The 25,660-nt window shown below is 42.5% G+C and overlaps 2 protein-coding genes and 1 long non-coding RNA gene across 3 annotated transcripts; 1 reads left to right on the top strand and 2 right to left on the bottom strand.

The window, feature by feature from the left end:
- The first annotated feature begins 857 nt into the window (after positions 1 to 857).
- LOC119476176 lies at positions 858 to 23,830 on the top strand. The gene is made up of 3 exons (XR_005203963.1): positions 858 to 868; positions 14,384 to 14,388; positions 23,635 to 23,830. It is a non-coding gene; the product is annotated as an uncharacterized LOC119476176 (long non-coding RNA).
- LOC119476157 (collagenase 3-like) lies at positions 988 to 4,451 on the bottom strand. The gene is made up of 10 exons (XM_037749406.1): positions 4,324 to 4,451; positions 3,921 to 4,168; positions 3,683 to 3,831; positions 3,454 to 3,582; positions 3,203 to 3,364; positions 2,946 to 3,072; positions 2,726 to 2,859; positions 2,461 to 2,620; positions 2,271 to 2,374; positions 988 to 1,518 (listed from the first exon to the last, which is right to left on the bottom strand). Exons 1-10 carry the CDS (start codon positions 4,420 to 4,422, stop codon positions 1,409 to 1,411), a joined length of 1,422 nt encoding a protein of 473 aa, XP_037605334.1. The 5' UTR covers positions 4,423 to 4,451; the 3' UTR covers positions 988 to 1,408.
- LOC119476158 (collagenase 3-like) lies at positions 6,710 to 17,595 on the bottom strand. The gene is made up of 10 exons (XM_037749407.1): positions 17,538 to 17,595; positions 15,600 to 15,856; positions 14,283 to 14,431; positions 14,081 to 14,206; positions 13,174 to 13,335; positions 10,840 to 10,969; positions 10,594 to 10,730; positions 9,901 to 10,060; positions 7,850 to 7,950; positions 6,710 to 7,280 (listed from the first exon to the last, which is right to left on the bottom strand). The coding sequence occupies exons 2-10, from the start codon at positions 15,740 to 15,742 to the stop codon at positions 7,141 to 7,143; spliced, it is 1,248 nt and encodes a 415-aa protein (XP_037605335.1). The 5' UTR covers positions 15,743 to 15,856; positions 17,538 to 17,595; the 3' UTR covers positions 6,710 to 7,140.
- Positions 23,831 to 25,660: the final 1,830 nt, after the last annotated feature.

The following is a 25,660-nucleotide window of genomic DNA, read 5'->3' as shown; positions in this document are numbered from 1 at the left end:
GAACCATATCATGTATGCAGATGATCTTGTGGTCTTTAGTCCAAGTAGCGCTGGTCTTCAGCAGCTCCTCAATGTATGTTCTGTGTCTGGTGTTGAACATGATATCCAACACAATGCCAGTGAGAGTGTAGTCTTGACCTGTAGAACGAAGGAGGACAAATGTCTAAAATGTCCAGACTACAAATTGTCTGATAACAATCTTTGTGTCTGTAATAAGGTCAAATATCTTGGACGTTTCATTACTGAAGACATGACAGACGATGATGATATTTATAGGTAATGCCGCTTTAGATTGTACGCACAAGCAAATATTCTCTCACGGAAGTGTAGTGTGTGTTCGGATGTCTCTGTTCAGAGCAGATTGCACACCGCTGTCTACAGCCCATTGGTGGACAAACTATAAAAAAGCGAGAGACTTCAGGTTGCATATAATGATGCAAAGAGAATATTACTAAAAAGACAGAGATGTTGCAGTGCCGGTGAAATGTTTGTGTCTGCAGGCATAAATACTTTTCAAACTGTATTAAGAAATCTCATTTACACATTTATATGCCGGCTAAATCACTCTGAGAATGACATGTTACGGTTGTCTAACATCAGATTTAGCACCACACGGTACCAATCACAGCTGTGGAGGCACTGCTATACTTCTTTATATGTATTTATATTCATATTTATATTTTTAATATCTTTTAATCATGACTTTTTATAGTGCTTCCTGTATTGTAATGTATTTTATGTAATGTATTGTTGTTCTTTTTTCTGATCTGGACCTTGAATTTGCAATAAAGATTGAATTGAATTGAATAGAAAATACCTGCAAAACCTGTGACATTCCCATCCGCCTCTCTGCTGTACTTTGTGTTTAGTACTAGAAGCAACCAGTTCTTCATATATGAAAATGCACAACAAGCACTGTTGTGGCAAACAGGATATTATATATTATTTGATCTGCATATGCAAAATAACAAGAAAACATACTTAAAATGTATTTAAACAATGTTTATTTGCTCATTCTTACTGTCACATTTGTTTTTCTTAATATTTGCATACATACATTCATATGTTTTATCACAGTGGTGTATACACGTGTAACAATGTCAAATGACTTTGGGTAACATGCTCCAAAGTTTCACAGTTAAACTACATTCAAACAGCAACAAAAATAACAACAGCAATAATTCAATTATGAATATGACTTAAATAAGCTACTATAAGATAAATAGAATAATTAACTTCAAAAAAGCATCACAAAAAGAGTAAAAATAACAAATAAGGTGCTGTTCTCAGGAAGGGCATTTATCCACCCGTAAGTGTGTAACAATATAATTATATATTATAAGATATATTATTACTTATGGTTGCTTTAACTCTGTTGCTACATAAAGAAGTTGGCTAGTAAACGGGTCTAGTAGTTGGTGCAGCGCAGGAAGTAGCTGTTCCCCAGCAGACGGAACATCCTCCCGGTCCTCAGGCTGTACTCGTACATGTGGGGTCCGCTGTAGATGTAAGTAAAACCTGTAGAACAGACACTCAGTGTTAGCTTCATGTGCTAATTTCTCATTTCAATCATCTTGACTTGGAAGTAGGTATGCACCGATACCCGATACCGGTATCGGGTATCGGGTCCAATACTGTGCTCATGTACTCGTACTCGCAAAACGGCTCCGATACAACGGCACCGATACCACTTTACGGCAGCGTGACGTTAACCTCTCTTCACCGTCTTTCGGGTCCTATCGCACTAGGTGCACTCGGTGCGGGCGAGACGGGCCGATGGTGCTCCCGACCAATCCCACCTCAGCGTCGGCTCTCTCTTTCATTGCGCCACAGGGTTTTGCACCCTCTGACTGGTGCGTGCGTTAGACTCCTTGGTCCGTGTTTCAAGACGGGTCGGGTGGGTTGCCGCCATCGCCGCAGACCCCTGGCGCCTTTTACGTGGGCCGAGCCCCGATATGGTGGCACGACGCGGTTGGGGCGCACTGAGGACAGTCCGCCCCGGTGACACTTTGGCCACGGCCCCGGGAAGCACCTTCGCCCCGAGCCTTTCCAAGCTGATCTAGAGCCGGTCACGACGCACCGCCTTGTATGCCGGACTCCCAAGCCTGCCGTGTGTCGCTCACACCCTCCAGCTGGCTGTTAACGAGGGTCTTTAGACACATAGAAGTACTCGTATCGGAACTCGGTAACGGAGAGTACCCAAATGTAAGTACTTGTACTCGGTCTGAAAAAATAGTATCGGTGCATCCCAAACTTTGACTGCTGCTCACCTCTGTACTGGAAAGCTGCAGTCACCTCGGAGGTCAGGCCGGAGAAGGTCTGATCCACTCGCTTGGGGAAACCCTGGTCCATCGTCTTTCTGGCCTCATCGTAACTGAGGAAACACAGACAGCAGTTAGATACATTCACTATTGTTAACCATCACCTGAATTCATCTCACATCACGTCATCTGAACACACCTGTAGTAATTGTCGCCTACAAAGAACAGAGTCTTGCCAGATCGCACGTCATAGAGGGCCGCGTTGATCTTCTTCACACTTTTGGGCAGACCGAAACTGGAGATTGGTTTAGGATAGCCACTCACGAGATCGTAGCCGCTGAAAGCCCACACTTCACGACCTGTATAGAGATAAAAAAGAAAATGCTTTTTAGTATATGCATGTAAATGTAAATAATGTAGTCGTCAGATTGGAGCCTCGGGTATAGATAAGGGGAACATGTTACCTTTAAAGACAAAGAGTTTGTCTGATTGTTGGCTTTCATAAGCGGCGTTGATGTTGGTGGGGGCGTCGGGCCAGAAGTTTGTGATGAGACTCTGCTGAGGTGTGTTGCTCTGAGGGTAACTACGCCAGAAGAACCTGAGAACACACAAGAACATTATAAGTCAGAAAACACTCTTGATGGACTTCAGCATTCAGATGTTTGAACTATACGTCTACAATACCTATCTTTGAAGAAGAGCATCTCTCCTCGCAGGGTGGCGACAGCATCCAAGACCATGGTTGAATCACAGGCGTCGGGGGTGGTGGGGGGCTGAGGTTCCTCTATAGAGGGATCCTGAGGGTTTGGACCTGGAGGTTAAACAAAATCAGCATTACAACAATGACATTAGCAAGACATTGTCAGAGATTGTGCAAGAGATTTTGGTCAAGTGCTACTGTGAGCAAACAGGCATCGATGATCCAGCCAGTTAGTACTAACCATAGAGAGACTGGATGCCGTTGACATCGTCCCGCGGCAGAACGAAGGTGTCGGGGTTTCCGAACGAGTAGTGGGGGAACATGAGAGCACCGGGATCATTAGAGTGAGTCAAGCCCAGGGAGTGGCCGAACTCATGGGCAGCCACCATGAAGAGGACGTAGCCTGCAGCAGAGAATACACAGAACTACAGGTTAGTTACAGCTCCTCTCTGATCGACAGCATTTAGTGAGTAAAAAGAGAAACAGACTGACCTCTGTTTGAGCGGAAAGTGAAGGTCTCATCCTCATCAAAATGAGCATCTCCTCCCAAGTCGCGGCCCGGGGCGAAGGCGTGGGCAAGAATGCCATTAGGGCCATCGAAGGGGTAAATATCACCATGTGCTGTTAACAAGAACATATTCATGTCAGATTCAAGCAAAGCTGCTTCATGGGACATCACAACCAACAACCTGAGTATATAGAGAGAGTATTCTGTACTCACATCGGGCCCCGAAGGAGATCATGATGTCAGCTGTGCCGCTGTAGATCCTTGTGAATCTCAGAGGAGTGACCTTGGCCCAGACCTGCAGCGCCTTCTCTATGGAGTCATCTATCTCTGACACAGGCATGTCAGGTGTGTAGTTCTCTATCCTGTAGGACAACAGACAAAGAATATTATTAGTTAGTCTTACTATGATATTACTCTCTCACACTTTACTTTCTCACGTCAGATCAGTCACCTGAAGGTAAGGCTGTTTTTCTTCCACTTGAAGTCATTTCCAAACGTGGAGAAACGGGCGATTTTGACATCCGGGACGCCACAGCGGGGCTTTTTCATCATCGCCATGGTGTCGGCGTCCAGCGTCCCGGTGATCTGGAGACCGAAGAATCTCTGCATCTCACTCAGCTTCCTGCTCACCGGGCTGATCCCCCGTCTCATGGGCGGACCGCTCTCCTCTGTTAGGTTGAAGAAGTTCTTCAGGTAGTTCTGCAAGAGAGAGAACAGGAGTCAGCTGTACGTAATATACAGAAAGCTATTTACATTTGCCACTAGTTTTTCCCCGTACAGCGTAACATTCAGAATCCCAAAAGTGTCCACATGCATCCAATGCATGCAGAAACAGACAAAGCAAGCATACATACCTCTGCAAAATCCTCATCTTGCACCGTAACCTGCGATATCGGCACGCAGTAAACTGCGACTGCCAGGCTCAGTAGAACGCATAGATTGAAAGTCTCCATGTTTTCGTTGAATCCAACTTGTGTCTCTGTGCTGCAGGCACCTGGTATATATAGGCTGAAAGGCGTCAGCGTCACAGGGCGTGTTGAGCAACGACACCTTTGAGTCGCTAACTCAATATTCCTTTTATGGACACGAGAGGAAGTTGTGCTGTGATTGCTCACCCAACTGAAAATTTTCCCAAAACATGACACTGTAATTATGATGACATGACACGTTTGTTACATTAACTTCACAGTATTGCTAGTTGTTGGGGTATCGTAAGAAATAAAGATATATTAACATTTTCAATTTGTATCTGGACCTCGTTCTGACCCCAAACTATTGAGAACGGTGACAGACATGCATATGATACATGTAGTAGATTATAAGAAGTCTATATATGATAATGTAATTGTAATTACTTACATTACATATGAAGTACTTAAATGTTGGAATAAAATGACGTTAGGGTGCCAACAGCTTTTTCCTTTATCTGTTTTCTTTTATTCTGTATGCATTCAGGTCCACGCAGTCTCTTCAAGTATCTCCTCCGAGAGGTTTTACAGCAGTGCTTGCCTTTTACTGTTTGACAATATATGTCAGTAATTATTCCAGGTGTTTTTGTGAGTGCATTTCCTTCATCAGGAGTCTGAGCTCACAAACTCTCTTCTCCAGCCCTCACGCTGCTGTTGTTGCTTCTGGTAGAGCTTCTATAGGGCGAACAAACGGACATGTTGTGTCACGTCACTGTGAACAAAAATTCCTTCTTGCCTTACATTTAAAATTAAAAAAGTTCTGCCGGGTCAGGGGGTATTAATTAATTAATTTGGGCTTAATCATTAAAGTCAGTTTATTCTATAACAAATGAATGGGTGTTAAACTCCACAGACAACATGATGGAGAAGCTGAGTGAGTCAACTACAGGTGGTTATTTTCCATCCAGATGTTTTTGTAATAATTTACATCACAGTTAATGGGAAAGTTTCTGTTAGCTCATCGTGGGCACAGAGGAAGCAGTAACGTCTATTGCAATGTTGTGTCAGACAAATTGATCAACACCAGTAAATGCAGAAACTCAGAGAGAATGAACGCGATGCAATAAAAAAGCTTGAATTCATGCATGTTAAGTTAATTTGTTTTTATTTATTTTGCACAAATTAAGACGACAGAAACATAACAAAATAAATCTACAGTGGAGGAAGAGTGCGGAAGAAATAGTGCTACAATTGCACAATGTTATAGAGAACACAAGATTAATATACAGAAATAATATGACTATAGAATAGGGATGACAATTAGATAACAGGATATATAATAGCAATAAATACATTAAAAAGAACAATAAATGTGTGTGATGTGCATAAACAAATATGTGTGTCTTTGATGTCCTCCCCAGTCCATCAAACCTGCACTGCTGGGGCTTGATTGATACACCTGCATGCTCCCTCTGCCAGAGGAAGGAGACCGTAGAGCACATTTTGAGCTGCTGCCCTAAGGCGCTTGGGGAGGGCCGATATCGCTGGCGGGCGACCAGGTGACCATCTGCAGTGCCAACACCAGCAGCCGGAGGACAAGACCCACGAAGCACACCATCAGCTTCATCAGAGCCAGAGAAAAGCCAAGAGCTGCACCTATAAGGCAACATCAGGGCTTCTCTACACTGCACAGGATTGGCAGTTTACGGTGGACTTGAGGCGGCAACTCAAGTTCCCTCAGCATGTCTCCAAGACCTGACATGGTTCTAATATCAGAGACAACAAAGAACATTGTCATGCTGGAACTCACCGTGCCATGGGAGGACCGCATGGAGGAGGCTTATTGGTGCAAGAGGGAGAAGTATGAGGGCCTCGTCAGCGACTGCCGCAGACGAGGCTGGAAGGCAAGGTGCTTATCAGTGGAGGTAGGGTGCAGAGGCTTTTGCAGGACAGTCCCTCTGTAAGGCCTACTGTGCACTCGGCATCACAGGAGAGAGAAGGAGGGACATCCGTAACAGCATGGAGGTTGTTGAGAAAGCCTCTAGGTGGCTCTGGATCAAGAGAGCGGATCCGTGGAAAAGTGCAGCTAGGGCACAAGCTGAGGCTTGATCAACATCAGCTGGGTCGCCTGAGTGAGGTTGTCTGATGCTCGAAAGACCCGAAACACCCGATGACCTCGGGTTCATCACTGACGATGTGCTCTAGCTTAGCATCAGAGGATGTTTCATCACAACTGAAAGAAACTATATCATAATAATAATAAAGAGTAAGGAGACAGTTTATGTTAACAAGAGGACTTATTATACCAATAGATTTATTTATGTTTCTAATAACCCAGTCAATTTGTTCTCTCCAACTCAAGCTCTCAACAACAATAATTCCCTCTCAACAACATCTCAAATAGGTCGTTGTCACAGTGATGACAAGGTAGAACCACAGAAATGCATTTTATATCTTATTTTGTATCTTTAGAAGAAATGTAGGTATCATCTAACATCTTAAGAACAATCACATCCTGCAGCAACATTTGAATAAAACACACATTTTGTAACTTTAAAATCAAACACGACGAAGAAAAACTGTACTTTGATACAAGGTACATTATTATTACAACATTATATTACACACTGAGGTGCTGGAACACATTTTCTCTGGATAACTAATCAGTTCCTAGTTTGGTTCTTAGGTACTCTGTGGTTATAGCATTTTGTAACACAGCACCATCGTCATCAAGCTACAGTACATGGAGTGCTTTCCTTCCAATTATCTCCTCACTGTCAGCGTTTCATTGTCGTCAATCTTCTCGCATTCCAGCAGGTCGTTAGCGGAGCTGGTGGACACGACGTGTTTGGAGTTGGAGTCAAATCTGTAGTGGATGTTTCTCTTGAAGAAGTGCACGAGTCCTGTTGGGAAGATTCATTATTGTGATACAGAAAATGTCCTTTTGAGCTCAGTCAGTGCTTGTAATGTATGGCCATTAGCTAGGGATGCACCGATACCACTTTTTTTCAGACCGAGTACGAGTACTTACATTTGGGTACTCTCCGATACGGAGTTCCGATACGAGTACTTCTCTGTGCCTAAAGAGCCTCGTTAACAGCCAGCTGGAGGGTGTGGGCGACACACGGCAGGCTGGGGAGTCCCGCATACGAGGCGGTGCGCCGCCACCGGCTCTATGCCCAACCGTTTCGTGCCGCCATATCGGGGCTCGGCCCACGTAAAAGGCGCCAGGGCTCTGCGGCGATGTCGGCAACCCACCCACCCGAAACACGGACCAAAGAGTCAAACGCACGCGCGAGTCAGAGGGTGCAAGCAAAACTCTGTGGTGCAATGAAAGTGAGGGCCGGCGCCCGTCTCGCCCGCAACGTCGGGGATGTGGAGTGAAAGTAAAGTAGTATCGGAGCCGTTTTGCGAGTACGAGTACATGAGCACAGTATCGGACCTGATACCCGATACTGGTATCGGTAAGTACCCTCGTAGGAGACAGCTGCATCGATGGGAGTTGGAATCCCCGGCCACTGCTGCTCTACCAGTGTCGGTGATCCCTCCATCATCTTCTGCTGCTCATTGTACCTACATATAGTACACAAAGAAAACATGGTAGGGCTTTGTCTCCTGCTTTGTTTTCCTGCTATATTAGATTACAATGTTGTGTCTGATGAAACCAGCAAAGTCACTTTGACTAACCAGCTTAAAACCCACACTGGAGGATAAACATCAAAGTCCTTGTAATTTAGTCATTCTGCTTGACTCACACAGGAAATGTGTAAGTCGTCATTACATCAAAGCCTAAGGAAGTAGTCAAGAGACACACACACACACACACACACACACACACACACACACACACACACACACACACACAGGGAGGGTTAGACAAGGACAGCATGCAACTGACCATCTCAGTTTTATCTGAATTTAGGAGCATGAAATACGTGACGTCCAGTCTGGTCTGGTTTACTGTATGCGCAACATAATAGTTATAAACGCTGAAATAAAGTTTGGAAATTAGTGTTTAGTCAATTATTTCTCTGTCGTTCCAAGGCTGATTGGCATTGTATTTTACATGGTTGGAAAGCCTTGTGGAAAGTTGGACATCATTGTGAAGGTAAACAACAGAGAAATAATTGACCAAACACTAATTTCCAAACTTTTTATTCCGAGTTTATATTAACACAAATGCAATATGAAATGCATTTATGAACATTAAAGGGACTGTTTGTAACTTTTTAAGCGTATAAATGTACCGGGTCGAGACACATGCGCGCTCACATATGCGTGCTCGCGTGTGGCCGGCGTCCCCGCTCCTCTGCCTTCACTCACAGCGCGCGCGTTCTCGCGTACTCGCTCCACCTCTAGACGTGAACGCACGCTCACTCCACACTGCAGAAGAGTTAGTTTAGCTCTGAGAATATCTAGTGAATGTTCAGTGGACGTTTGTGCAGAAATAACTGCTGCAGCTCCTCCAGACCAACAGAGGTTTCCCGTGTCTTGTGAAGTGACGGGGCTCCGCAGAGAGAAACGTTACCGTCTCGTTACCGATCGGGTGCCGGTGTCTCCCTGTTCACTCCGGCTGCGGGCGGAGGGAGACGAGTTTCCCGCTGCGGAGCCCCGCTGCTGAAGCCTGCGCTGAGGCAGGAGAAGCAAACACAGTATCAGCATTGATTCATGGAGAGACCTTGGTCTGGTCAGCTAACATTACTGCCAAGCAGCTGAAATATAGAGTGATATTGTGCTTTTAGCTGACGTGTGTCTCCTCACTGTTTTGAGCGATGCTCGTTCATGTCTATTTAGAGCGAGCAAGCGCGAGCCCGACGCTGACTTCACGGCCACAGGTGTCGCTGTTAAGAAGCATTTCTGAAAGTTACAAATAGTCCCTTTAAATAATTGTGGCATTAGTTATAACGTATACATTAAGTAAATTAAATGTATTTTAATATGGCACCTGATGATGTTTTTCCAAATAAATATTTTATGTCTGATTGTAATAGAGTGACAGGAATGAGTTCAAAAGCCAGAAATGAGTTGCCGTTTTGCACATCCTGTTGCCTTGTCTGGTAGTCAATAGGGTTTTTGGATAGTTATTTAGTTAGATGCCTGAAATAATGTAAATTTTTTTGTGGTTAAGATTTGAATGTTTTGTTAAAATATGTCAGTAAATATCCTTCTCATGAATTTTGAAGCTTTTATGTGTCAATGTGTCGATTGTAGTCTAACGGTAGCTTTTTTACTTCTGCCGATTGCATTTACGCTTCAAAAATCATAAAAGTGATCATTTATTAAGATTATCTTGCTGAACAAACACGTTGTGACATGTCCGTGTAATGTCGTGGTATTTATACGCCTTCCTGTGAGACCGGGTTGTTTTTATCACACACATCGTTTTTCACCACCGTGCACCATTCAAGACTCACAGAATGCATTCAATATAAGGCAGCAGGCTGTTAGCTTAGCTTAGCATAAAGACTGGAAGCATGCAGCGGGAAGTTAAAGTACAGTATCTGTGGTGAAAGATCTTAATACCTCCAACACTCGTGGCCAGTGAAGAACACGGTGTAGTGGTCATTTCTGAAGTGAAGAGCGGCATCTATGGATTTTATTCTGGAGGGGAAGCCCAAGTCCGAAATGTTTCTTGGATAACCCTCCTCAAGTTTTAACCTCCTGAGCGCCCAGTATTGATGACCTGAAACAAAAACACTACTCTCTCACATTTACAGTTGATTTCATATTCCCTAACCACATAAAAAAGTCAATTAAAGTGTACAGTGCACAACTCATGATGTTCCTTTAGGACAGGGGGTCGGCAACCTTTACTATCTAAAGAGCCATTTAGGCAAAAAAAAAGAAAAAAAATCTGTCTGGAGCCGCAAAACATGTGATCATTGTGATGAAGGTAACACAGTTTATAGTCTAAGTATATGGTATATCAGTCTAATGCAGTGAGGGCCAAAGAGACAATGTACTACGGAGTATTAGGGCCACATTGAGGGAAAAAGCATCTGAGATTTACACAATAAAGTCAGAATATTACGAGAAAAAAAGTTGTGATATTACGCAAATAAAGTCATAACTTCACGAGAAAAAAACTCGTAATATTACGAGTATAAAGTCATAACTTTACAAGAAAAAACGTCGTAATATCCACAGTAGCCACAAGAGAGGAGCTGAAGAGATGCAGGTTACTGACCCCTGCTTTAGGATATTACTTTATTTTACCTTTGAAAAACACAATAACATTCCTCTCCACATTCTCATAGACAGCATCCAGGTTGGGAGGTATGCTGTCTGGCCACAGACTGCTAATCAGGGTGATTCTTGTTTCATCAAACTGAGGATGTTTACGCCACATAAATCTGAAAAGGGCAATAAAGTTATCTCAAAAAGGAACTTTTAAATATTGTTTTGTCCAGTATCCAAGGAGACACCCTTCATGATGTAGACATTCTGGGACAGTTTACATACCTGTCTTTGAAAAACAGGACCTCCTGTTGTAGTTCTGTTACAGCGTCAAAGGACAAATCTGGATCACATTTGTCAGGTGTTTTTGGAGGAGGTTTTTTTGAGAACAGTGAAGCAAAATTGGGACTGATACCTGCAGGCAAAAGAAGTAAACAGTTTAAGTGACAGAAACAATAAGACCCTTTGAAGTGTACCCAGCTCAGTGTTTTCCCTTTCAAATAAAAGAATATGTCATCTGCATATAATCAAATCAAGTCCAAGCTAAAGGCACAGAAGTCTGCAGGGAGTATAACATGTATGCATGCATTATGAACTCATCAAATATGACAGCTTGGTCAGCGGCACTACACGTCAAGCTATGACGCTTGACTTGGCCGCAGTTATGGCAGAAGTAAAGGAGGAAGTCAGGTTACATAGTTTAAAGAGCGATAAAGTCCGCTTAGGGAAAAACTTTTACAGGACACATGACTTTCACCCGGTGTTTGTGTCCCGTGTGAAACCAAAAATTAACGTTGACTTGTTTAAGTTACATAATGTTAATGTTTACTACATCTCATTTATTACGTAGCTTACTTAACTACGTAATAAATGTGCTTATTTTCACTAAAACCACAACCTTTCCCTAAACATAACCAAGTAGTTTGTTTTGCGTAAACCTAATCAAGTTGTTTCCTGTGAAAACAAAAGTTTATTTTGAAAAAAGACCAAGTATATGCATGTAACTAGCTACGTCAGGTTGTACCTAGAGCGTCATAGTTTGAAGTGTAGGGCCACTGACCGACCAAGCTGCCGTGTTTGACGAGTTGGGAGTGAGAACATGTTACATATTGGAGATAAGATTGGACATTTTTGTGTAGTGTGTGTAATGTTTCCCATCAAAACATTAATTATATTGACAGAAATCATTTCACACTATTCCATTTTATGCTTCTATATCACAAGATTTCATTCTTCCTAATGACCTGCAGATTTACATTAGCAGCCTACACTCTAAGAAAAGTCCGTAAAAATACGGGCCAATGTACGGCGTTAATATGATGGAATTTTCTGTATCGATTTTTAACAGGAGTTTTACCCATATTTTTAAATACGCACTGCATTGTGCCTGACGTAAAATATAAACATTAGTAAAACGTAAACTAGAATACCAAACTTGTCCCAAAATGAATCAGCAAAATATTCCTGGCGTATCTGGTAACGTTAACGGTCGACAACAGCTGAACTAAACAACAAAACAGCTTTCCAACTAAAACTTTATTGAGCTAACGTTAAGTCCTAATAATGTTGATTTCTCTAAATCTGAAATTTGAACTAAACTTTGCCGTGTGTGATGGTCTCTGCCTCTTCCAACTTTCACGCTAGCGGAGGTTCTTGTTCCCACAATGCAATGCGCATTTAAAAATACAGGAAAATTCCTTCATATTAACGCATTACATTACATTGGCTCGTATTTTTACGGACTTTTTCTTAGATTGTAAAACCACTAAAAAGACAAAAACATTCAGTCAGGCATTGACTGCAATGCAACGAAAAGTAGTTAAGATAGCAGATAGCAGATTTGAAAAGGTGAAATCTGAAGACTGTGAGAACTTGATTTGAAAATAAAGCTGTGACGCTGGTCTGTTACTGAACACATTTCAACAGAGTAATGATGAAACATTTGAAAGAGGAAGTTGTGGTTTTTAGCTTCAGGTGCTGGTTCCCACACACACTGCTGTGGGAACAAAGACACCAACATGTTATTTGATTACAGAAGTGTCACCATGTGTATTCATGCTCATTTTGTGCATGTAACTAAACTGACATGTAAATATTTTATAAGCAAAATCTATACAACATACTCGTGTGTGTATTTAATTTAAAAAAGTGAATCAACTTTTAGGTTACGGTAAAGATGAGGTTATTTTAAATCTAGCACGTTATTCAGTAGGGATGCACCAATGCCGATACCAGTATCGGGTATCGGGTCCAATACTGTGTTCATGTACTCGTACTCGCTAAACAGCTCCGATACAACAGCACCGATACCACTTTACGGTGGTGCGCCCGACCCGGCCTCGTATGCCGTGTGTCGCTCACACCCTCCAGCTGGCTGTTAACGAGGCTCTTTTGGCACAGAGAAGTACTCGTATCGGTACTCGGTATCGGAGAGTACCCAAATGTAAGTACTTGCACTCGGTCTGAAAAAAAGTGGTATCGGTGCATCCCTACCATTCAGTATCTCACAATGCCATCACAGTGTATGACACGTAATATAATTTATATTTGTCTGCTTTGGAAAAGAATCGTCAACCTTTCTGAATCCAAGCAGTGAAATGATGCTTCAGCTAAACTCACCGTACAGGTGTTGGATGTCTTTGACGTCGCGGAAGGAGAGCTGAAGTTCATGATTGGGGGCGAAGTTGTACGACGGGTACATGACAGCTCCGGGGTCAGATGAGTGGGACAGGCCAAGTGCGTGGCCAAATTCATGGACTGCTACAGCAAATAGGTTGAAACCTGGAAGCAGGAACGCGACCCTCGTCAGGGTTTAATGGCACAGAAAGGATTTATGGATATATGGAAATCAGGTAATCTGTCAGATCTATGATGCTGCCAAGTCTTTCCTTTTAAATTCAGATTGACACCTAACATCTGTGGCAATATGTTCACCTTTAAGTCAACCTACTCAAAGTGTTTTTTATTATGTGAGATTTGTAGCTCTAAACCAGGGGTCAGCAACCTTTACTATCAAAAGAGCCATATTTAGGCAAAAAAAAAAAAACACTACTCTCTCACATTTACAGTTGATTTCATATTCCCTAACCACATAAAAAAGTCAATTAAAGTGTACAGTGCACAACTCATGATGTTCCTTTAGGACAGGGGTCAGCAACCTTTACTGTCTAAAGAGACATTTAGGCAAAAAAAAGAAAAAAGAAATCTGTCTGGAGCCGCAAAACATGTGATCATTGTGATGAAGGTAACACAGTTTATAGTCTAAGAATTTAGTATATAAGTCTAATGCAGTGAGGGCCAAAGAGACAATGTACTACGGAGTATTAGGGCCACGTTGAAGGAAAAAAAGTCATAATATTACGAAAATAAAGTCATAACTTTACGAGAAAAAAAGAAAATAACACGTAAAATTACTACTACTATACTGCTATATATATATATATATACATATATATATATATATATAGCGTTATATATATATATATACATATATATATATGTATATATAGCAGTATATATACTGTACCAGTAGAATTAAAGCGCCAGTCTTCATCGGCATCAAAGTGCACGTCTCCACCGATACCAGAACCCGGCAGAAAGGCGTGAGCCAGGATTCCTCCTGTGCCGTCAAAAGGTGAGCCGTCTTCATGGTCTGCAACAAACAAAGTGCAGTTAACCATCATCACATTCACTAAATCCTTTATGCTAAGTGTCTCTTTAAAGCTCACCGCCGTTGTGGAAGGAGATGACGATATCGGCCTCCTTCCTGCTCCGCTTGCGAAATTTCATCGGCGTGACGTTGGACCAGATCTTCCACGCCGACCTGAAGATTTTGTGAACCTTGGAGGTAGGGATGGGGAGGTTGTAGCCAGCGATCCTGAGGATAGAAGATAGAATTTTACTAGTACTTCATTTAATTAATCTTTACTAATCTGACACATGGTGTCACTCCCAGGGCGTCAAATACCGACGCTTGGGCGGCGGACCCTCGACGTATTGGTGCCGACGGACAAGGCAACCTCGGAGAAGTCCTCTAAGGGCAGATGGGAGGCGGGCGGTGGAAGAGTCAAACAAACAGAGAACATCGAATATCAGGTTCACATTTGGTGTTTTGAGTTTGAACTATCGGATAGGTTGCCATGAAATGTTGTAGACACATTCACGACCACCTCATGATGAATTGTAATAAGCACCATTATCAGGTCAAAACTTACATTTGTCCAATACCAGAAAACTATTAACATTCCCTCTGACCTCAGCTGTGCGTTGTGTTTAGTGCTAATTAGTAAACGTTAATAAGGTGGTGAATATTGAAAACATCACACCTCCTAAACATTGGCATGTTAGCATTGTTATTGTGTTCTTGTTGCCATTGCTTGCGTAAGCATTTAGCTCAAAGCACTGCCTATGCCAGCAACCTGCGTCTCTTCAGCTCCTCTCCAGTGAATCCCTGAGGATTTATAAACATGGAAATGAATAACTGTTTTTTGTTTACATTTTCATTTGTATTTATCGTTGTTGTAGGTCTATGGTACGACGGTACGACGGTACGACGGTACGTCGGAGTATTAGGGCCACATTGAGGAAAAAAAATAAATCTGAGATTTAGAGAATAAAGTCATAATATTATTAATTAATTAATTAAGTAGTAATTTTACGTGTAATTTTCTTTTTTCTCTCGTAAAGTTATGACTTTTTTCTCGTAATATTCTGACTTTATTGTGTAAATCTCAGATGTTTTTTTCCCTCAATGTGGCCCTAATACTCCGTAGTACATTGTCTCTTTGGCCCTCACTGCATTAGACTTATATACTATATACTTAGACTATAAACTGTGTTACCTTCATCACAATGATCACATGTTTTGCGGCTCCAGACAGATTTTATTTTTTGCCTAAAATGCTTCTTTTGACAGTAAAGGTAGCTGACCCCTGTCCTAAGCCTAAGAACAGCTCTACAGTGGTGACGGGATGCTCTTCATTGTTGCAGTCTGTTATGGGACATCAGTACCATTTTTCCTGCCCTGCTTCCTGACCATTCCTAACCTGTAGCTGAGGGTGCTCTTCTTCCAGCGAATTGTCTCTCCAAATGGTTCCACGTCTGACAGACCACAGCGCGGCCTCTTCATCACTGCCAGAGTCTCGTCGGTCAGCTCTCCACTCGGAGGCAAACCAAAGAAGCGCTGCATCTTCTGGACCTCATCGCAGAGTCCAGTCGTCCAATCGGCATCCACATCTGTGTCTGCAGACCTCTTCTGTCTCTCTGACTTGGGCTTGTAGCCGTAGAAGTGCCGTAGATATTCCTGAAGAAGATAATTCAGTCGGTATGCAAACTGGTGTAAAGTCAACTAAAATGGAATGATTGTATGCTGAACTGATGAACACCATTATGTTGCCTTGTTGTTCAAAAGGAGCTCATAAACGTGCCTTACCTTGCCTTACAGTCTTTACAGTAAACATTCCAAACATTTTCTCAAACCTTTAATGATAGCATGGTGCACAGACGTGGCTGTACTGTCATTTTATACACACATACAATGGTATGTAATAATAGCTGTCACCACTTGTTGGCCTACAGATACTCTGATGCACAGGATCACCGCAGCTCTACACAAATTTGATCACAATCAAATTTAAGATCAAGATCAATCCAACATCAAGGATTGGCAGCCATGAGATGTTTCACGTGGAGGATGTTGTAACTCACAGTGACTCTGTGTGGCACTGGCTGCTCACATATTTTGACTGCTTTTATCTCCTGACTTAATTAACTGTCCCCACAAGATAACGCTGCAGACAGCACGTGTTCCAGTGTTACTGCCTTATCAATGCATCACATTGAACTTCAGTTATCTAATTAAGTTATGATTTATACCTCTACTGTTATCTCATCATCGTAAGAAATCAAAACAAACTGATTAATATAATAACAGTCTCAGCTTCCAGCAGAACGAGCCTCAAGAAGTGATTACTGGAGATGTTGGAGGGTTAAACACAATGCATAGGTGTAGACACATCCAGTATATTTATATCTATCAAAACATTTCAATTCATAAGTAATATGATGTTCGACTTTTCGACTTTAGCTGGTTACTTGCATCTCACTGAAAAGAAGTTTAAGTAATATAGTGGTGAAAAATGGTAGAAAAACTACGACAAAATAACAAGAAAAATAATTATACCTCTAGAAAATGTCAACAAATAAAATAGTTTACATAGAATTATTACACGGCGGTGTTGAATACTCGATTCTGATTGGTCAATCACAGCGTCTGCGGTCTGTTATTTCTTTAAAACAGACCGTTGCTACGTATAGCAGACCGCTGATATGTTATAGCAGACCATTGCTACGTATAACAGACCGTTGCTATGTATAGCAGACCGTTGCTACATATAACAGACCATTGCTATGTATAACAGACTGTTCCTATGTATAGCAGACCGTTGCTACGTATAACAGACCGTTGCTACGTATAACAGACTGTTCCTAGTGTATAGCAGACCGTGCTACGTATAACAGACCGTTGCTATGTATAGCAGACCGTTGCTACATATAACAGACCGTTGCTATGTATAACAGACTATTATCTATGTATAGCAGACCGTTGCTTACGTATAGCAGACCGTTGCTATGTATAGCAGGACCGTTGCTACATATAACAGACCGTTCCTATGTATAGCAGACCGTTTGCTATGTATAACAGATCATTGCTATGTATAGCAGACCGTTGCTACGTATAGCTCCGCGGCATCACCGGTGTTTCTGCCACAACAATGACCGGCTCGCTGTACATTAACATTAACAACACAGATCCTATCCCTGGTTCAACAATGAGGTCATGACAGCCATACCTGAGCAAAGCTCCCACTCAGGTGGAGGTAGTGGGCTCCTAAAGCTGTCCAGAGTCTATCTCCCATAAATAAAACAACACGATCCCAGCACAGAGACCTACAGACAGGGTGTTGGATCCCACGTATAAATACCTCTGCAAACTCCCGGTCAGCTTCAGACGGTCCAGCGTGGGGTCGCGTAGGCAGGTCTTGGGTTTCGGAGAGGCGAGGGCTACGACGGGAGTCTGTCCGGGGCGTCACGAGAGTCAGAAGACTCAGCCAGAGCATCTTCATGTTTGACAGGCAGCAGTCCCGGCGAGTCAGCCCGTCTTTGAGATGTGCAGCGACTGATAGAGCTGCAGCGGGGACCACCTGTTTATTATGTGTGTGAGGGATCCTGTCCCAACAAGAACAGCAAGGTGGCTCCATGCAAAACAGGGTCTACTTTAATGTCTCCTTCAAAGAAACACCAGCGCCCAGATAGAGCACAGCATAGAGAACTCTTAGAGGAGGAGAACAGTCCTGACTGGCCGAAAACATCTTTGGTCTTACTTTTAGATTTAAGAGGAACAACATTGTATGAACATCGCTAACCTATCGTGTAGGAAACTGCCCCGTCTCCTGCAGGGCTCATGGGAGGAGGACAACAACAAACAACACAGTATGCCACATGGGAAGTTAAAGGGACTGTTTGTAAGAATCATAATGTCTTGTTAACAGCTTCACCTGTGTCCGTTAAGTCAACTAAAGTCAGCGTCCTGTGCTGGCGCTTGTGCTCGCTCTACATAGACATGAAGGAGCATCGCTCAACACAGTGAGGAGACACACGTCAGCTAAAAGCACCAATATCACTCATAGTTCAGCTGCTTGGCAGTAATGTTAGCTGACCAGACCAAGGTCTCTCCATGAATCAATGCTGATCCTCAGTGTTAGCTTTTCCCGCCTCAGCCTCCCGAACGCGGCCGGGAATGGGAACGGTTTGGGAGACGCCGGAGTTTTGGTCGGAGACGATAACGTTTCTCTCTGCGGAGCCCCGTCACTTACAAGACACGGAAACCTCTGTTGGTCTGGGGAGTCTGCAGCAGTTATTTCTGCACAAACGTCCACTGAACATTCACTAGATATTCTCAGAGACTAAACTAACTCTTCTGCAGTGTGGAGGAGCAGCATGCACGTGAGAGGTGGAGAGAGAGAGAGAGAAGGAGCGTGGTGTGTGAGTGAAGGCAGGCAGAGGAGCAGAGGAGCAGAGGAGCAGAGACTCCGGTCCTGGAGACCAAAGCTACGGTCTGTTTAACACTGTTTAACAGACGGGCTTCACTAGATACAACCAAGAGGTTTTGGTGCTTCACTGGAGTTTGTGTTGGAGTCTGAGTTCTGAACAGCGGAGACACACGCGAGACCATGAGACACCGACCAGCAATGATTTATACCTGGAACAAGTTACAAACAGAACCTTTAAGAAAATAAAAGCTCAATCAGTAGATGAGGTGTATGACTTCCAACAAACTAAAGCTGGACCTAAAGTGCAGTTAGAAAAGAAAGAACAGAGAAGACACATAAAATTAGGTTACACAAACAAGTATATATCTTCTTTAAGATGTACAATAAAAACAGAAGTCGGCTTTGCCAACTAACAGAGAGTGTTTCAGCAGCGGTGATGTCAGAAGAGCAGCCTTCCCGTTGGAGGCTGCCAGTCAACTGATCAGCCATCACTTCAGCAACTCGGGCATTCCCAACATGAGTCAGCTCACTGTTGACAAGGCGTCACTCAGATTAATCTGTTTCAATCAAGTGTAATCACAAGTTTGAGTAAAAACAGCTACTGGTACACTGAGTCAAAGGAAGTGGGAACACTGGGAAAAAACCTGACTAATGACGCTCATTGCAGTTCTATACTGGCACTGACTCATAACATCTTCCACCGTCGCTGCAGGCTACGACTGGATCTGATCAAACCTGCAGCGTTACATGAAGCGCTGTTGTTTTGCAAACGCCTGGGATGATTTAATGCTCGAGATTTAATGGTGCCGATTACATCGCCTACTAATCTAAATCTGATTGATCAAATGAAAATCCTTTTCAAAAGATTTTAACTTTTTTTTTAACCTCTTTTTATTACCTACAGTCGTACAGCACAGTCACATGTTTAAGACATAACAGGGTCATAAGTGTCCTCAGGAGGCAGCCGTCTGTGAGCTTCGGCGTCCCCACAATGTCCTATACATTGTTCCATTAAGTAGGAATGAAACAAACCAAATCAACCAGGAGACTGTAATCATCTTCTAGCAATTAAAAGTCGGACTTACTGAGTAGTAATATCCAATTATTGTCTTCTATATCCTCTGGTATTATTCCCAGTATCAAATAAGATGGTTTTAAGGGCAGTTCTATATCCAAACATATTCTAGTAGTTTTGGACAGTCCCAGAAGATGTGCGTGTGGTCTCCCATTAGGCCACAGCCCCTCCAGCATTGATCGGAGGTACCACCGGATTTAAACCTCATCCTGACTTTCCAGTCAAATTCCTTCCAAGCGGGGCTTTTCGTTATTTTATGTCCCTCTCTGCACGATAGTTCCCAGTTTTTATCCAAAAGGATTTGAACATTTAACAAATTTGCCATTCTTCCTTTTGTCAACATAAAGGAGGAAATGCCACATTATTATTTCAAACTAACTTTTGTGGCATCAGATCAGAGAGTATAATATCCAGCTGTTTACGTCCTTAAAGCTGCCAGGTGTGGAGTGTGTGTGTGTGTGTGTGTGTGTGTGTGTGTGTGTGTGTTCTTTTGTAGAAACTCTGAGAGGTTTAAGCCGGAGCTCTGACAGTTTCTGATCTCTGTTAACGTCCCTCTGCTTCTCTGTGTGTATTATGCTCTTTATGCAAAGCCTGACTGATGTGTGTGTAGCCTACAACAGAATGGCATCATCTGGATCAATGAATTACGTTTCTGTTTCTAGCATACCGAAAATACCAAAATCATGTTGAAAGGCTGCGTCCGGTAGTCGCTTTCAGTCCAAAATGGTGGAAGCGTAGCTTTGCTGCTGGGCGTTGATGTTGCAATGGAAAGAACTATTGACTTTCACTTCTTGGCGATATACGATCTTTGCCCTCTAGAATCCTCGCCGGACCTGGTGGACACGTACTGCTGCATCTAACATTATAGATATGACCGCTGACTATTTGTAGAACAATTTAGCCACATATTCCCAGACCGACCGTACACGGTCCAGACGGATACTCGGTTTCGACCGAGTCGTGTTATGTTTTAAACAGGCCAGATCTGACACGTTGCACCTTTAAATGGGCTCTTTCATTGTAATCATAGATGTGGCACATCATATTAAACAGGTCAAAAACTAAACTACACCACAAAGGTTAACCTTACTTACATATTAAATATGCTAAAAACAAAAAGAAGTAAAAGGATTTTTGATTAATATCTGATCAGCAACAGAAATGTTTGAGAGATGATGACTCATTTATAAAGTAGTCACATTACTGTTATTATGCTCAGCCTTAGGACATGTTGGTGAGCTGTCTTTGTGCCAACATGCTCTACTACACATCGCCTACAGCAACACAAACAGCACACACACTCTACGCCATCACCTCTGGAACCCGTGGGCAGCTCCTCCAGACCAACCCGTGTGACTTACAGAGGATTCAGTGACTAAAGGAGTAAATCATTCACTTGAATCTATAAATGAGAAATGTCCAGATGACGCACACTCTGAGCAACACGTAGTTTTAGCCTGGAGCAAGCCTTCTGCGTGCTGCGGTTGTTATGGTCTACGATGATGCAATATACTTCCTCAAGGCGCAGACACTTCCTCAACTTCTGCACAGAGTGAGTTGCACTGTTTAGTGAGTGAGTTGCACTGTTTAGTGAGTGAGTTGCACGCTAATGTTGAATGTCAAAAAGTGTGACGTTTGGTGACACTGTGTGTCATGAAGCTCGTCATTTTACTACATTTTCAGCATCTTCTTTTCTCTCTTCTGCTCAGTAGTTCAAAGATTCCTCTGAGAGAAAATACCTGAATTCACTCAAATATAAATAGAGGAGAAGAGTAACCCCCCCCCTCTATCCATGAGTCAGAGGAGCATTAACGGAAACATGCCGGCACCTGTAGTGTGCAGTGTGTTTTATGCCACAGCCACTACATGACTGCCACACCTCGGAGCGGTGTGACTCAACCCAAACCCCCTGACAACATCATATTAACTGTGATAAGATAAATATAAAACTGATAAAGAACTCATGAGTCATAGTTTTACAAGTGTTATTGACATTTGTGTTAAGTGGCGGCTCAGAGCAGCCGTGGCCGTGCACAGGCCCAAAGGGACCAAAGAGTCAGGGCCCCGCTGGCCTTCACCTACAAAATGCCATTCAGAGAGAAACGTACCAAACAGGAAGAGACTCAAAATGACCACAAAGAAACTTAACGGGAATACAGAAACACCAAATAAAAAGTGGCAAAACAACCACAAAGATACATAAAACGACTTCAAAGAGACATAAAAAGACCATAAAGAAGTCAGGGGAACGGGGAGAGGGACGCAATCACGGACCAGGGGAATCTAAAAGTTAATCCTGAAGGATAACCACAACAATCACAAGCGATTGAAAGGGAGAGGGGAAACACCAGATGAAAACGGGCCTAAAAGGAAGGCTATATATACATACATATGTATATGTATGTATATATATACACAGATAGAGCAACAACAGGACAGCCCTCTCACTACCTCTGACAAAGAGACAATGAGTCAGCACCTTAGCACTGAAACCAGGAATATCGGCTTCAACCACCTGATCCTCATCAGGGACGATCAGGCTCCACAGCTGCCTCAGACCAGAGATCATGAACCCAACCAGCCTGCTGAGAGGCAGCGTGACCCTCACACAAAACGACCAAAAAGATACACAAAACGACAACAAAGAGACACAAAACGACAACAAAGAGACACAAAACGACAACAAAGACACACAAAACGACAACAAAGAGATACAAAACGACAACAAAGAGACACAAAACGACAACAAAGAGACACAAAACGACAACAAAGAGATACAAAACGACAACAAAGAGACACAAAACGACAACAAAGATACACAAAACGACAACAAAGAGATACAAAACGACAACAAAGAGACAAAACAACAACAAAGAGATACAAAACGACAACAAAGAGACACAAAACGACAACAAAGAGATACAAAACGACAACAAAGAGACACAAAACGACAACAAAGATACACAAAACGACAACAAAGAGATACAAAACGACAACAAAGAGACAAAACAACAACAAAGAGATACAAAACGACAACAAAGAGACACAAAACGACCACAAAGAGACAAAACAACAACAAAGAGACACAAAACGACCACAAAGATACACAAAACGACAACAAAGAGTTACAAAACGACTACAAAGAGACAAAACAACAACAAAGAGACACAAAACGACCACAAAGATACACAAAACGACCACAAAGAGACACAAAGTGACGACAAAGAGACACAAAACGACAACAGAGACACAAAACGACAACAAAGAGATACAAAACGATCACAAAGAGACAAACACGACCACAAAGAGACACAACACGACCACAAAGAGACACAACACGACCACAAAGAGACACAACACGACCACAAAGAGACACAAAACGACAACAAAGAGACGCAACACGACAACAAAGAGACGCAACACGACCACAAAGAGACACAAAACGACAACAAAGAGACACAAAGTGACGACAAAGAGACACAAAATGACAACAAAGATACACAAAACGACCACAAAGAGACAAAACAACAAAGAGACACAAAACGACAACAAAGATACACAAAACGACCACAAAGAGACAAAACAACAAAGAGACACAAAACGACAACAAAGATACACAAAACGACAACAAAGAGACACAAAACCCCTTTGAGATGTGTAACCTTTTACAAAGAGCTGCAAAACATAAAAAAAGAAGCAAAAGCATCAGAAATCTCAATTACTCTGTAGGAAAGATGGCGAAGGGGCCCGTTGATGGCGAGGGGCCCATTGATGGCGAAGGGGCCAGTTGATGGCGAGGGGGCCTGTTGATGACGAGGGGGCCCATTGATGGCGAGGGGGCCCATTGTCTCATAATCTGACCATGCCAGGGCACTTCCCAAAAATCAACACACACATAAACATGAAGTGAAACACAGCATGTGGCTTCAAAGAGACGACTAAATCAAAGTAAAGTTCTTCTTTTAGACAAACTGCGTGACACATTTTCTTTTATTTGACAATACAGGACATGTTTTAAAGACTGGCACACGACCAAAGTTCAACAGAAATGATCTCAGAGTTTGCTCTTCTGGCCTCAACACGTACGTTTGTTTTTTTAAGCTACAGTAACATCATTAAAAACAACCTGTAACTGAAATGTTGGACACTTGAAATGAAATGGAAGGCCAAAGAATCAAGGCACAGACTTTGCGTTAGAAAGCCGATATTGTTTGTCCTGAACCAGCGGAAGGGCTCGCTGCACAACACCAGGGACAGTTGAATGGGTTTGTTTTAACACGACATCAAGGCAAACTTGATTACTTTGGACTGCAAGGATAACAATAAGGCAACCCTCTTTGACTACCGCTCACCTTCGACTGATGAGCAGTTAATAACAGACATATACAGACAATTTGATTAATACTTATCTTTCACCACGTTGTGCTTATGAGTGTTTGTAACTCTAGGTTTCACGTGACTGTTATACCCGAGCATAATGAGAGTTGTAGAGACATGTATGCATAATGAAATATGAATGTGCTGTCTCAGGAGATTATCCAGCACACAGCAGTTTTAGGAGGCAAATACAAAAATATCTTCCAGCAGTTACTTCAAGCTCCAGGTTCTATTGTCACCGTTTACAACACTGTAACATAAAAAGCCCTTCATTTTCACACCACAGATCCAGTATATCATAAAATCTAAGAGTTGTCTACAGTAGGTTAGATAGTTCATCCATGCACGAGGGGCATGTTTGGCAATGTCTGAAATAAGCTGGAAATATATTGCTCACCTAGTGGTTCGTATCATAAACTTGTTTCACAGAGGTATTACCCTACAAGGTGCATACTGTATGTGCCACTGACTCTTCACCTTCATGCATAAATGAAACAACTAATAAATAGATGTGTAATAAATAAAATGTGTTGTCTTACTTAAATAAAGTATTCTGTCTAATAACTTCCTTCTGTTCTCTAGCGTGACAACAGGGAGATTCAGTCTAACAGAGGTCTGTGTCTGGTCCGTTCCCTGCAGCTTATGGAGGATGCAATGATTCAAACATGTCCCATTCATTCACTTGGTCCTTTGACTGAATGTTAACATTACAAATAGGAAATCTTAGACAGGTTGTCTTTGTTTAGCTGGCTTCAATTAACCGGGTTTCAAACTATCTAGCTGCACACGTCATCCGCAGGTTGAGCTGATGCATGTCTGACCAGACCCCTCCAGATGCTGGTCACACCCCAGCAGACGGGTTTCTTATAAACGTAACACACCCTGACGGAGGCTCATTGTGATACAACCCAACAACAAGACCCCTGTGGGCTGTAATATTGTAGTCCTTCACAGAGCACACATATTACAATTCCAGAGCAACTTTGGCAATGAAAGAAAAAATGAATTATTAAATAATTTCCAGTCTTGGCATGTTTATAGATAAATAGTAAAAGTGAAGACTGCGGCCATGAAACGAAGGAGGGTCTTCTAGTAACACAGTATCACTTTCACTTTCTAGTTGGCGAGGCGTTTAGCGTGCAATAAGTACACCTTTCTTCATTTCCACGTGTCTTCTGTACGCCAATCTATCCTGTACTGTCCGCTGTATAAATGCTACGGTAAGAGTTAGTGATGTAGTATAAAAAGCGAGAAAGACCGCTGATGTTGGGCGGACCCGTGTTCGAGTTCCGTCGTTGACGTGTTTGACCGGTGTTTTGTTTTGTAAGTTACGTTAGTGACGTTTGTCACGTGCAGGGTCTGAAATGAACTTTTTCACTTCCTGCCACTCAGAAATTTGATCTGCCACTTTTTAAATCTCTGCACTAAATGAAGGAATAACATTTTAGATCTGATGTCATTCAATGTTCCATATATTTAACATAAAACATATTATTATTACATGTTAAATTACAGTGTTCGAATTACACTGTATCTTCTGGGGGATCCCTATTTTTCGGGGGACGGAGGGTACTGTAACACAGTACTGTACTTTGTTATTGTC

The sequence above is a fragment of the Sebastes umbrosus genome, chromosome 17 (genome assembly GCF_015220745.1).
Source record: "Sebastes umbrosus isolate fSebUmb1 chromosome 17, fSebUmb1.pri, whole genome shotgun sequence".
NCBI classification, from domain to species: Eukaryota; Metazoa; Chordata; class Actinopteri; order Perciformes; family Sebastidae; genus Sebastes; species Sebastes umbrosus.
Note: the sequence above shows the minus strand (reverse complement) of the source record. Positions and strands in the feature narration are given on the sequence as shown.

What these genes read in the sequence shown, in the direction of transcription:
- LOC119476157 (XM_037749406.1), bottom strand. Translation starts at nt 4,422, where the DNA reads ATGGAGACTTTCAATCTATGCGTTCTACTGAGCCTGGCAGTCGCAGTT. An exon ending in AAAAACAGCCTTACCTTCAG is followed by an intron (nt 3,832 to 3,920) that starts GTGACTGATCTG and finishes GTTGTCCTACAG; the next exon opens with GATAGAGAACTACACACCTG. An exon ending in GTAGGCGACAATTACTACAG is followed by an intron (nt 2,375 to 2,460) that starts GTGTGTTCAGAT and finishes GTGTTTCCTCAG; the next exon opens with TTACGATGAGGCCAGAAAGA.
- LOC119476158 (XM_037749407.1), bottom strand. Translation starts at nt 15,742, where the DNA reads ATGCAGCGCTTCTTTGGTTTGCCTCCGAGTGGAGAGCTGACCGACGAG. An exon ending in AAGAGCACCCTCAGCTACAG is followed by an intron (nt 14,432 to 15,599) that starts GTTAGGAATGGT and finishes TTCTATCCTCAG; the next exon opens with GATCGCTGGCTACAACCTCC. An exon ending in CTGGCGCTTTAATTCTACTG is followed by an intron (nt 13,336 to 14,080) that starts GTACAGTATATA and finishes TCCTGCTTCCAG; the next exon opens with GTTTCAACCTATTTGCTGTA.